The sequence below is a fragment of the Cydia pomonella genome, chromosome 12, assembly GCF_033807575.1.
Source record: "Cydia pomonella isolate Wapato2018A chromosome 12, ilCydPomo1, whole genome shotgun sequence".
NCBI lineage: Eukaryota > Metazoa > Arthropoda > Insecta > Lepidoptera > Tortricidae > Cydia > Cydia pomonella.
Window position 1 is genome coordinate 2,866,776 of NC_084714.1, and position 13,152 is coordinate 2,879,927.

General features: G+C 36.0%; 1 protein-coding gene across 5 annotated transcripts; it reads right to left on the bottom strand.

The window, feature by feature from the left end:
* Nucleotides 1-2,074: 2,074 nt before the first annotated feature.
* Nucleotides 2,075-10,775, bottom strand: LOC133523279 (protein lifeguard 3-like). Of its 5 annotated transcripts, none has more exons than XM_061858774.1 (7): nucleotides 10,152-10,503; nucleotides 8,105-8,247; nucleotides 7,316-7,423; nucleotides 5,954-6,072; nucleotides 5,343-5,505; nucleotides 4,374-4,512; nucleotides 2,075-3,191 (listed from the first exon to the last, which is right to left on the bottom strand). In XM_061858774.1, the coding sequence occupies exons 2-7, from the start codon at nucleotides 8,240-8,242 to the stop codon at nucleotides 2,896-2,898; spliced, it is 963 nt and encodes a 320-aa protein (XP_061714758.1). In that variant the 5' UTR covers nucleotides 8,243-8,247; nucleotides 10,152-10,503; the 3' UTR covers nucleotides 2,075-2,895. The 5 variants fall into 5 exon arrangements, with proteins under 5 accessions (XP_061714758.1, XP_061714760.1, XP_061714757.1 ...); XM_061858776.1 differs by lacking the exon at nucleotides 10,152-10,503 and adding an exon at nucleotides 10,553-10,775 and having other exon boundaries at nucleotides 2,076-3,191; nucleotides 5,392-5,505; XM_061858773.1 differs by lacking the exon at nucleotides 10,152-10,503 and adding an exon at nucleotides 10,553-10,766 and having other exon boundaries at nucleotides 2,076-3,191.
* Between the last annotated feature and the right edge of the window lie 2,377 nt (nucleotides 10,776-13,152).

Genomic DNA, 13,152 nt, shown 5'->3' on the forward strand with positions numbered 1-13,152 from the left:
AGAGTTTAAGACTGGTTTTAGTGTCGCGCTGTCCGTTGGCGCTGACAGGCCAATTTGTATGATTTTGTGGATAAACGAAATGGTACGGCTACCATCAGTTTGACACTAACATATTCGCTAGTTAGCACGTGTTTGTACACTAATATGCGAAGACGAACGAGATGCAAAGAAAATTATTTACGCAGACGTTAGCCAATATGTCAGTTTGACACTGCCATAGAGAAATTATAAGTAACAGAGTGCTCACTCCTTACTTCAGTTTTGGTACCAAAACGCTTATTGTTTTCGTAGTCGTCATCTAGCATCGAGTAGTTATCAGTGCAGCTACTTGACACTAGATGTCTCAACTGTCGCGACTGACGAAAATAGTATTTCTCAACAATTTACAACTAATATTACAACCAGAAAAAGTTGAAGATAGAGTTCTGGTTAATCCTATTATAATATTAGCATACTCTTTTCGTTCGTCGCAACATCTATTGTTAAGTAGCAGTACTGATAATTGTCGATGTTGACTACGAAAATAATAAGCCTTTTGGTACCAAAGCTGATGTATGGATAAAGCACTCCATGTTACTGACTCGTATTTCTAGTCACTGCTAAAGCAGTCTTGGTAAGGCTACAGCGAGAGTTTTAGAATAACGCTGGGTCTTAGTCAAAGAGAATTAAGAATAACAAGAGTGCTCACTCCATACAACGGTTTTTTTTACCAATAATACTATTATTTTCGTAGTCTACATCTAGCGCCAAGTAGTGGAACTCGGTACTGCTAATCGACAATAAGGCTAGAGCTAAGAATACTCGGCAAACAAAAAGTCTAATGCTCAACGATTTTCAGCAAATATTATAATATTATTTGACGACCGGTCTGGCCTAGTAGGTAGTGACCCTGCCTATGAAGCTGATGGTCCCGTGTTCAAATCCTGGTAAGGGCATTTATTTGTGTGATGAGCATGGATATTTGTTCCTGAGTCATGGGTGTCTTCTATGTATTTAAGTATTTATAAATATTTATATATTATATATATCGTTGTCTAAGAGGGTACTTAGTTAGTAAATCGTTGTACGATACATGTGCGAATAAGTGATTCGCAACTCGTGTCGATTTAAAACACTCCCTCCGGTCGTGTTTTAATTTATCGCCACTCGTTTCGAATTCCCTATTTTTCGCACTCGTATCGTAATGTACTATTATATATTATGTCTTATTATTATTATCCTTTATTTATTTTGGGTCTTAGTTTAGGTTTTTTACAATATGAATATAAAAGTAAAATATAAAAACACTTACAAAACAATACAAAAACATATAAACACATTATAAAAAACCTAACCTAGGGTGCCGCCAGCAGCGGGGCGGGGCCCAAGCTGCCGGTGGTCAGGGCTGCAGAGAGAGGAACCGACGTACTATACGCGCCGTGTCCAGGATTACCTTCTTCTTCCTATTATATGTCTTATTTATTATTATATTTGTTATTTATTCAAATTTAAATTCCTGCTTTTGAAATAACTATAATTGTGCAATGGGCATCAAGAGAGCAAAGTAGGTTTTCAAAGTTCAAACTTCAAAGTTTTTGATTGTACGTAAGAATCAGGTTACATTATTGGTCGAATATACAATTTATTTGCTGAGTGTTGATTTTGAATCAATAGAAATATAAAAAAAATGTTTTTATTCTAGATAATGATAACTGACAAAGCCCGAGCCGCATTCAGCCAGCTTAAACCTGTGTGGAACTCCTCTACCCTGACGAGAAGAACTAAAGTGAGGATTTTCAATTCCAATGTAAAGGCCGTGTTACTGTACGGTGCGAAACCTGGTTTGTCTGCAAAGACCTAATGACAAAACTCCAAGTGTTTGTGAACAAATGCTTAAGGCAAATTCTGCACATCTTTTGGCCTAACTGGATCACAAACGCTCACTTATGGAGAATAACCGGACAAGCACCCGTACATAAGGAAATCCAAACACGCAAATAGTATTGGATTGGGCATATCCTCAGGAAGCCTGACACCCACCTATCCAAGGTGGCCCTGACCTGGAAGATGCCCGGAAAACGGAAACATTGTCGCCCTAAATCTACTTGGTGCCATTCCGTGGAGCAAGAGTTGGGTGTATTGGGAATGGGGTGGGAGGAGGTTACCCAAGCTGCCCAGGACCGGAGTCAGTGGAAGAAAATGGTTCGAGCCCTACACCCCTGCAGGGGGTAAAAGGATGAAAAGAAGAAGAAAGATGATAAATGAAGCCTGAATGAAGAGAGTAAGTATCAAATAATAATAACACAATTTTTAGATGACATTTACTCATTTGCTTATTATTTATAACAGAATAGAAAATATAAACAGTAATCACTAGGTTTTCTTAGTTCAGCCTCTATCACACATTTTTACAACTACATATTAGTAGGTACGTATCTGGTATATCTTTATCTTACGTAGTATACGTAATCGGATCGGAATGCAGCAGTTTTTCATTTCCATCGCCTTTTTCACATCCTTCCAAACTTTTTTTATGTTATAGTTTCAAACGAGCAGACGAGCCGCCTGATGGGAAGCGGTCACCACCGCCCATGGATACGAATGACATCAGAGGAGCCTCTTCGGTTGCAACCCTTAAGAACACTGAATACCAGCATCTTGAAGAATCCCATGTCATAGCGCAAAGGATATACCTCAGGAGGCAACTCGTTCAAAATTCTTCACGTTCCGGGAAGAAACGAGCGAGATGCCCGCTTATTCTTGGTGTGCCATGTATCTTAGAAGCCTCAAGATTCCAATACATCTTTAGACAGGATTTTAAAGAAATTTTGACTCTAGAAATCTGCTGAGACACAATGAATTTCTGACTACATTGTGTAACTGTCACATTAATCCTCATAGCTAAGCAACTAAATTTCATATGTCGAGAATCTCCTCAACACTATTCAAATCATGAATTCTTGAGCAGTTACAGATTTTGGCAAGGACCAAATTATAAATGATATTGTAGTAGTCGATATGTAAGTTTATCGCGCCATCGATAAAATCGGCTGGTGTGATGTCGTTCCAGTAATATGTGGAAGTCATAGCCTCTATGTTGTAGATGACGTATATGTATTCCAATTTCAAAATAATAGTCGGGCACAAGATGTAGACAATAAATATAATAGCGTTGATGATGGAATTAATTTTGAGGATGGAAACGGTGACAGCTGAAATAGAAAATATGGAACACATTAAAAAAATAGATTACTGTTATAAGCATTCGTAATCGATAGGAATTTATTATGGAAGGTAGAGGTAAGGAATGCAATCTCCATGTATCAAAAAGTGTTCGTCAAAACCCTTAAATAGGTAGCGTTCTTATACCTAAAATATTTGAAAAAAAAAAAAAAAAACAAATCATAGACAGCACACTTCGTCAATAAAGCCTAGGTTCTTAGCTACTCTAGCGCTACTCTGGTGAGTTTTAGAACTATTATTTATAGCTGATAGCTGGACATTTTTGCAAAAGTTCTGCCTGTGGAGATAGCATTCCTTACTTAACTTCCATAGAATTTATGTTAATTTAAAAACAAGACAAAACTGATATTTGAAGTGTGAATGAAACCGAAGCTAAAACAAATAACATGCGGGCAATTTTCTTTTTTTTTCGGATGACAGTAATAAAAAATACAATAAATTAAAATACGGTTCACAAAAGTTACGTAAACTTACTACTGGGCGATAAAATATCAGAATCAGGATAAGAATCAGAATAGCCATTTATTAAATAAACACATGCGTAGGTACATTGTTTACATTCATTGATTATATATTTATATTTAACGAAATAATTATTATATTAAAATGGCCTCTCCTTCAGGGGGTACGAAGGAGGCGTGGTAATAAAACTCCATGGGTTACCAGCCCTGCCAGGAGTTTTTTTTGTGACTTACAATGGAAATGGAATTTACATTTATTTATTTAACGTTTTTCTTTTTTTTTTCTTTTGTTTTTATTATTATATTGACGACCGGTTTGGCCTAGTGGGTAGTGAAGGGTCACCAGGATTTGAACCCGGGACCATCAGCTTCATAGGCAGGGGCCTATGAAGCTGATGGTCCCGGGTTCAAATCCTGGTAAGGGCATTTGTTCGTGTGATGAGCATGGATATTTGTTCCTGAGTCATGGGTGTTTTCTATGTATTTAAGTTTTTATAAATTTTATATATTATATATATCGTTGTCTAAGTACCCTCAACACAAGCCTTATTGAGCTTACTGTGGGACTTAGTCAATTTGTGTAATAATGTCCTATTTAAAAATATTATTTATTAGGTAAACGCGTTTTTCCAAAACGAGCTCGTTCCATTCTTCCCGATCCCGGGCCGATAAAATATAGTAAACACTTACCATATAGAACTATTTGCGTACCAATAGCGATTAGGATGCAGTATTTGGTATTAAACTGTAGTTTAGTTTGCAATGCGAAGATACTGTATAGCAACAAGGCAAATAATACGATACAGTAGTAGACACAGAACAGGAGAACCTGCAAAAAAATAAGAATTTAATAATAACTATACATATTATATGTACCGTCAACGGGGATGAATATGGACGACTGGGGTGAATAGGGACAAATCTTAAAATAAGATTTACCTAACAATTTCTTAATATCTACCCATACACATAGTGTTTGTTTGTCTATCAAGTTTTATTATTTGCTCTCAATTGCTCGAAGATTAACTGGAAGAGATCCCTTATAGGGATAACTTCACCTTTATAAATTGTATACTTATATTTTATTGTTATTGTGTCTTGACCTGTATTATGTACAACAAAGTGTTTACATACATACATAAGATAAATACCAACAACGTTTCTGTAACTAGTATTTTTTTATTAACGTTGTATCTAATTTTCAACAAATAATTTTGACAAGTTACGACGAGAATACGACGGTATGTTTTTAATTATTTTAGTGGGTGAATTATTATTTATTTATTATTATTTATTTAATATTAGCACTAACAGATAAACCTTACATGCTAACACTCAGGTTACATTTAGGTATATTTACTTCTTAACTTAATAGCAATATACATTTCATTTTTTTGTTAGGTAGTTTATTACATATTTAATTTTAACAATTTGAAATATAATTTAGTTTTTAAAGGCTTAAAGTATAACTATGTTTATTTTGTGTTGGAAGGTAGACTAGTAGTTAACACAGTATTATTATATTAGAAGGTAATAGAACTTTTTGTGACTAGTATCTCCAGGTAATGGCTTGATGCTACCAAAAGTTTTGATTCAGGGGTAAAAAAAACATCCAGGGAGCTGTCGCTGTTTAGAATATTATGATTGTGTTAAACTTACCGGAGCCAATAAGTGCCAAAAAATGGTCCATACACTGATGTAAACTGACAGGCTTAGAGGGAGTACCACAAGGAACAAGTATCGGTACGGACTTCTTCGACGAATCCTGCCACAAGCGACCATCATCCCGTAGACCAATATAAACACCACGTTTGACACCAACCTGTATAGAAAAAAAAATGTTTTCAAGATAATTGTATTGGCTACAATAAAGTACTAAGGCAGTGTCTTACGTGAGCGAATAATTCGCGAACGCGAAGCGACGCGGGTGAATTCAATCCTTTGATAATTATGGAAGTGTCCTACGGGGGCGATCTCCGAATGCCGTTGGGCCGCGCGCCGCGTCGCATTCGCGAGTCATCGCTCACGTAAGCCGCTGCGTAACGATTTCTACAGGTTTAGAAGTTCTCTCTTATAAAAACAAAATATGAAATAGAAAATTACTTCAGACGTTACATGTTAGTTTATATAAATGATCATCCGTACTGAAATAATCATCACTATCATATTTTATTTATTAACGATCTGCTACTATTTATGCTGATTAAATATGCATTGATTATTAATTTTCAAAACATGCGATGGACACGATAAGATATGATAATCCTTACATAAGATCTCTGAGGTGGTTCCCTCTATACATAAATCTGATGATATCCACTGTGTTTGCCCAAAATCCCGCTATAATAGCAGTCATGAATAACATTTGCAGCAATTTTAGGCCCAAGACCTGTAATGAAAAAAAAAGTATATAAAGTGGACATATACATTATAAAAAAAAAGTAATTCATTTTGCTTCATACTTTATTAGTGGACTACCAGTACAGCTACCACGAGCTTTGCACTGACTTGACATTGACATATACGTTGACGTCTGCGTATCTTATTTTCCATACATCCCGCTCGCACTAATATGTCAGTACGAGCGAGATGCATAGAAAGTAAGTTACGCACATGCTATTGAATATGTCAGTGTCACATCAGTGCCAAGTCCGCGGTAAGGGTACTGATAACTTTTCTTCTTGTACTTATATCTAATTGCAAGTTCAAACTTGTTTTCTAATATCACGGATTTTATATGTGGGGTTACTCTTATCGTGAGTAATTTTCTAAAATGAATTTGCTAGATGAGCATTTTCTAAAATGAATTTGCTAGATGAGCATTTTCTAAAAATGAATTTGCTAGATGAGCATTTTCTAAAAATGAATTTGCTAGATGAGCATTTTCTAAAATGAATTTGCTAAATGAGCATTTTTTTAATGAATTTGCTAGATGAGCATTTTCAGAAAAAAGTGTACAATTTACTTTAAGAAAACTGTCAACTTTTGGGTTATTTCAAATCAGAATCATGAGAACTATCGATTTAAAAAGAAAAAAAAGCACAAAAAGTCAGTTTTGAGACGTATTTTAATTTTTTTACATACAGAATCATTTTTGGGTCGTGATACAGAACCACTTTTTCTGACTGCTTAAATGATCCACATTATCATACAGTATTATTTGATTAAAAGATAATTAGTTATTTTTTATTATTTTTCAAGTAAAATTAATCTTATACTAAGTAATCATGGTCACCCTATGACTTCTGACATACGCTGTATGGAAAGCGACAAGACGTCACATTGAGTAGGGTGACCAAATTCTATGCAAAAATGTTTTTTTTTTCCACTTGGCATCTGAAAAATAATCATAATTATTGGTGATAATAAATAATGAGCCACATCATTAGAATCATCTTTGAATTCTGTATGATGTATTGTTCTCTTGCTTCACGACCCCGAAATCACCCTGTATTCTATATGGACCGTCAGAAAACATGGGCCACTTTTTTCTTCGTGATTCTGAGTCGTACTAACCCAAAATCGAAGAAAAAAAAATAGTAGTAGAAGAGAAAAAAGAAAATAGTTTTTTTTCTGAAAACCCTCATGGTTTGCATCGATAATATTTATGTAAAATTTTGTGCCATTTTTACCTTTTGAATGAACCCAATGCGGGTAGTTTTGTCTTCGAAGCAGTATTCGTAGGCCAGAAATCCAGCTTCATCTTCAGACTCACACCTCGGAACTGCCTCCTCTACGGTCTGTGAATTGAATACATTATTTTTATTACATACATCAAAATAAGTTCTTTACGTATACGAACAAAAAGTTTTTATCTTATCATAAAATTATCAGGTAAGTACTAAGTTAAAACAGCTTACGTTAGGCTAAAGGGTACGTGGATAGATTCAGTTAAAAATACCAATGCAGTCAAATTTCCCGAAGCCGAAGCGAATTTGCCTATAATATAACAAAGATAGTAGAAGTAGAAAACAAAGAAAACCATGAAGAAAGGGATCACGTTCAGATGGCAAAAAAAATAAGCAAGGAGAAAATGAGAGAGAGAGAGAGAGAGAGAGAGAGAGAGAGAGAGAGAGAGAGAGAGAGAGAGAGAGAGAGAGAGAGAGAGAGAGAGAGCAACAGAGAGCGAGAGAGAATTTGAAATGGTCTATAGTTATAGGACTACAGTTGTGTTGACCACTAGCTGCACAAGAAGCAATTAAAAAAGAGACAGGATGCCGCCCGTCGCAGGTAGGTGTGATAGAGAACACACTACGTGTTCGCGTGCAGCGAGTATTCGAACAATGCTTCTAAAATATCACTGCGGTACGATAACGATCTGTCTTTGTCCAGTGACATTTCTTCAACCAAAAACGTCACTTTTGACACTGACAGATCGCTCGAATTGGGCCCACAGTGTTGAACATTGGAGACACACTCACATTTGTAGGCGCGTAAAGAGAGTTGTATGATGGTGGTAAATCTGAAGTCATATATCTTCTGGAGTCTCTACAAGTACGTCTCGTAGAAGGTAAATGTACGGACGTGTGTACTTGTGGCAATTCTGTATTGGTATTCATTGTGTCTGTAACAAATATAATTCAATTATTTTTCGGGTTTTGGTCCCATAGCCCAGTATTTAGTCCATAGCTTTCACCCAATAACGTAGCTAATTTTAGATACTATCTACTTTCAATAGTCTTTACACCCTAGCGGGTGCTGCCTCTGCGTGCGTCTCATGACACGAGCATGAGCAGTATAGGGAGCGTGCATGAACTGTAGGAGGCAGCACAGGAGCCGTCAGATTTTTGGCGCGAGGCGTAAATGTGATGTTTATTGTTCCGATGTAGCCCAAAAGATGGCAGAACCTACTATGCACAAGGAAATACGTGACGTGTAAATGTACATGTTTATGGTTCCGATTCAAGCCACAAGATGGCAGACCCTCCAACGCGCACGGTCCCTATACGCTCAGTGTACCCCTTATATCTTATTAATGTGTCAAAAAGGCCTAAACGTGTTGGCTTCGGCTCCTTGCACGCTTCCCAAATATCCGGAACACCATTGTTCCGTGATGGGTAAAGACATAGATCACCGAGATTATCCTGTGTCTGTACGTTTTGCTTTTTTGATATTTCGATATAAGAACCGTTACTTACTTTAAAAAGCGCTAAAACGGCCAAATAAATGCGCCGTGAACAGACGCCTAGCATAAAAAAATTGGCAACAATAAACGCAAAAATCAAAACGATACCATAGAGATAATTTCTTTCTCATTTCGTTCCTAAAATTTCGTTACAATTGGTTATGTTTTGGAGGGGGAAAATGTTGAGAACGTAACCTTGATTTCTGAGAATCTTACGCAGCTAAACTTTTTGGCTAAACTGCAGTTCCTTATTGCACTACTTTTAGTAGCCGCCCGAATCAGTGCGACGGAGATATTTACCTAAAATTCTCATAAGGTAAAAGTACTAGTGCTCGACGCTGCACTAGTACTCGACGTGGGCACTTTATGTCAAAGTGACAAGGATTAAGTTTGAATACAGAAAAATCTTCGTTGTTCAAATTTAACCTATATTTCGATGACATAAAGTGCCCATGTCGGTAACTAGTGCAGCGTCGAGCACTAGTATACTTTTACCTTATCTGAGATCAAATATTTTTACACTCACAAGTGTATATCAAGGTCAAAGATCGTAAATAAACAACGCTTACTATGTTGGCTTATGGGTTGCAAATATAAAACTGATTAAATACGATTCTTCCTAAAACTAACAAAATATAAATTTAATCTATACACTTTTACAGGTAAATAAGGTACCTATATATACAGGATGATTCAGGAGACGTGAGCAGGATCAAGCCTGCATATTCGGTAAATTATCAGCAACTGTTTTGTACCAGTATTTGTGAGATTAACGTTAATTTAATTTTTACTGTTCAAAAAAAGAGTTTTATTTTATTTACGATATTTATGGTCACCCTCTTTGTTTTATCCAAAATAAGTGACAAATTGAATGTCATCGGAGTCTGGTTACTTTTATAAAATCGTATCGCACTCAAGTGTGACATTTTATTTTCTTCATAATCAAAGTGCTGTCATAACGGTTAAAGAGGTTTTATCTTTGTTAATTAAGTGTTGTAGGGTGTCCATGATTGTAGATAATCAAATTTGTCCTTAAGAAAAAGTTAAATAACAGATAAAAAGCGTGATTGTTTTACTTAAATATGATGGTGAACGATTCATTAACATTTACTGATTGTGTAGGCTTAGTCCAGCTCACGTCTCATGAATCACCCTGTATACCTACCTACTACTGACGAAATGAAGATAAGGTTGTTTAGGTATAGGTAAAATATAATAAAATATTTGCAAATATAATCATAAAAACACACACTACATTACATACACAACATTGTACTTCAAATCCATTTGTATATGTGACAGTTTGTGTTCTAAATAAAATAAAAACATGGCATGAAACTTACGAAATTTTATTCTTTTGTAAACTATATCACCACTTTGGCAATTCAACCACTGAATTCACAGATTTAATCACAGAAAAATATAAAAAATGTAGACAATCCTTCTTGTAACTATGAAACAATTAGCGTTTAAACCAGAATATGTAAACACTCGGAGCACATCAGTACCCCTAGTGTAAATATTTTCGACAGCGAAACGTGACGTACGCGTTTGCGTTAAGTGTCATTTTGTATGAGATTTTTGACTTTCCAAAACGTCCCGCTTGGCGCGCTGTTCAAAAACCCATACAAAATGAGACTTAACGCAAACGCGTACGTCACGTTTCGCTATCGACTAAAATTACACTAGGGGTACTGACTTCGTGAAGATGGCATGTAAAACTGCCAAAATATCAGCAACTCACCAAAACGAAATTATGGTAAAACCCCCGTTTCTATTGGCAGCCACTTGTGACTAAATTCACTCAAAACAAAATATAAGTTGTGGGTTCTGCACAGTCAAATCCACAACTGAATCCACAAACACTATCAACGAAAATTATATAGGTACTCGCCAATTCGAACGTACACTGATATCAGAATAACATCTAATTGATGTCATTCAGTTATCGTGCATTTCGCTCGTACTTGACCTTTGTATTGGCGTGGGCGAGACGATAACTAAATAATATGATTTAAATATAATTTTGATGTCAGTGTACGTTCGAATTGGCCTGTAAGTCTAGATAACATATGTGTACGTATTTTTATACAAACCCATTAAGCATAAGTACAGTTTGTAAACAGGGTTCCGTAGTATTAATACGTAATTTTTTATCAACACTTTTTAGATGCTCATCATCATCCATTAATTACATCACACGTTTAGGGGGAGCAAGGGGGCAAGACAATGTGAACATGTTGTGACAAGGGGGGAGGGGGTAGTCACAAACTTTGTGACGTCACTTTAACTTCTTCAGTAACCGATTTTTTTTAATTCGTTGTACAGTTAAATAACGAGTTTTTGGAACCATAATCTTTTAATTTTCTTTCCTAATCAGTTGGGATTTTGGGTTAAAATTACTAATATTTCTTTTATGAATAATATTCTGATAAAATATTACAAATACCTAATCCGATTCGATTTAATGATTTCGTTGAAAACAAAATTGCCAAAAACGTGACGTCACAGGAGGGAGGGGTTTGCCAAATGTGACCAAGTGTGACAAGGCGGGGAGAGTTCCAAAAACCTAGAAATTCGTGTGACGTAATTTTTATATTAACTAAACTAGTGACTAGTGTTATCCTTGTAGTATCTAATCCTGTTAATAGTATATCTATACAGCTGAAAATAAGACATATACTCGTGAGTTTCTTTGACGTGACAACGTCTTATAATTCGATGGAGCCGGCTTCACGCACGAAAATGCCTCATGCGGCGTTACCTCGCTCTGAGGCGTTCCATTTAAGGCTTGAAGTGCAAGCGAGAGCGCGCAACGAGCGACAAAGAGGCATAATCGGCCTCCGCGTTCGGCAGCGTTCGACATCTGTCTCTCTCCTACTTTGGGGTTTTGTTGGAGTCTTCCCATGCAAATATACCCTAGTTTAAATGTAACTGTTTTCACGGCACTTGTTCTTGATTAACAGGCCAATTTGAACGTGTACCTGATATCAAACCGATATAATATATTTAATATCTCTTTCATTGGTGTACAAAAAAGACCACGATGGTGTGTATCTATCTTTTCAGGTTAACTTATTATACCCATTGTTATCTTCTACAAAAAGATTTCATAATATGTGGTATTTGCAAAGCTATTTACACGGATACAGTATTAATAATTATCAAATTAAATACGTTAGTTATATTAAGCATTTCATACAATTACAATGGTCCTTTACACCATATAATTTAAATGAATATCCCAGGACTAATCGTAAATTAAAGTTCCATTTTGAGCCATATAACTTGTACGAAACGTTAAAGACGCTAACATTTCTAATTGCCAATTTTTACCACCACACATGCGCTGCGATCGCTTTATTTACCCCGCCATGCACTTTGCAAGGTGCCAATAAAAAATAAACGAGGAGAACATTAAGTCAAGGTTAAGGTCTTCGTCTAAAAGTTGAATGACTTTCTCTACAGAACTCTAAAATCGTCGCGCGATGATGTCATCTAGTGTTCATGCACGCCATTTTGAATATCGCTCAGGTAACCAGTACCCTGGAACTCTTTATAACTATATACAATCGGAGTTCAACATTATGCTGTTGTTTGTTGTTGGGAATACAAAGTCTGGGTTTCTACTTATCGTGTGAGCGTAAAAACTGGCAAATTATAGTGCATAATATTGGATTTTTGGTATTAGCTGATGGGAAGTCCGATTGATGTTTACAAACATCTATTATGCAGTTTTAGGAAAATTTGTTTATATGCTTTAGTGGGTCATACACCTGTTATTTTATTCTTCCGATATCTACATACATCGCATCGTAAAATTAACAGAATATAAAGCTATTTTTACGTAAGAGTAAAATGAGAGAATCTTTCGAGTTTAATCTTATAGTTAAAAACATGTTTTTGGATATGCCAAAGCCAATAATCCAAAGAAACACACCATATACCTACTACAAATGTTTGTTCGGCCCCAATCCTAAAACAGTTGGGACCAATAACATTTTATAACCCGTGGGTTTTGACTGACCTATGATATTTAATATGGGTCACGTCTAAAAATATCGATACGGGCAAAGTGCCAAAAATATGTATACACTACCTTAATATATGGGCAATAAAGTGGTGTACACATATTTTTGCCACTTTGTCCGTATCGATTTTTAGACGTGACTGTCCATATAGGTACATTATTTACATAGGCATGTATATGTGCAGCAAAGGAACATTAAATTACTTATATAGGTATTGGCCAGCGGTGAAGAATCCTGATTTTCCGGCATTTTTATCGCCTGTCACTATGTCTGTCACTTTCGCACTAACATACTTGTTAGAACGTGACAGGCA

Excerpts from the sequence above, each read along its gene's own strand:
- LOC133523279 (XM_061858774.1), bottom strand. The coding sequence starts at position 8,242 with ATGAATACCAATACAGAATTGCCACAAGTACACACGTCCGTACATTTA. Across the intron at positions 6,073-7,315 it reads GCATTGGGTTCATTCAAAAG|GTCTTGGGCCTAAAATTGCT; the intron begins GTAAAAATGGCA and ends TTTTCATTACAG. Across the intron at positions 5,506-5,953 it reads AACCACCTCAGAGATCTTAT|GTTGGTGTCAAACGTGGTGT; the intron begins GTAAGGATTATC and ends TTTTCTATACAG.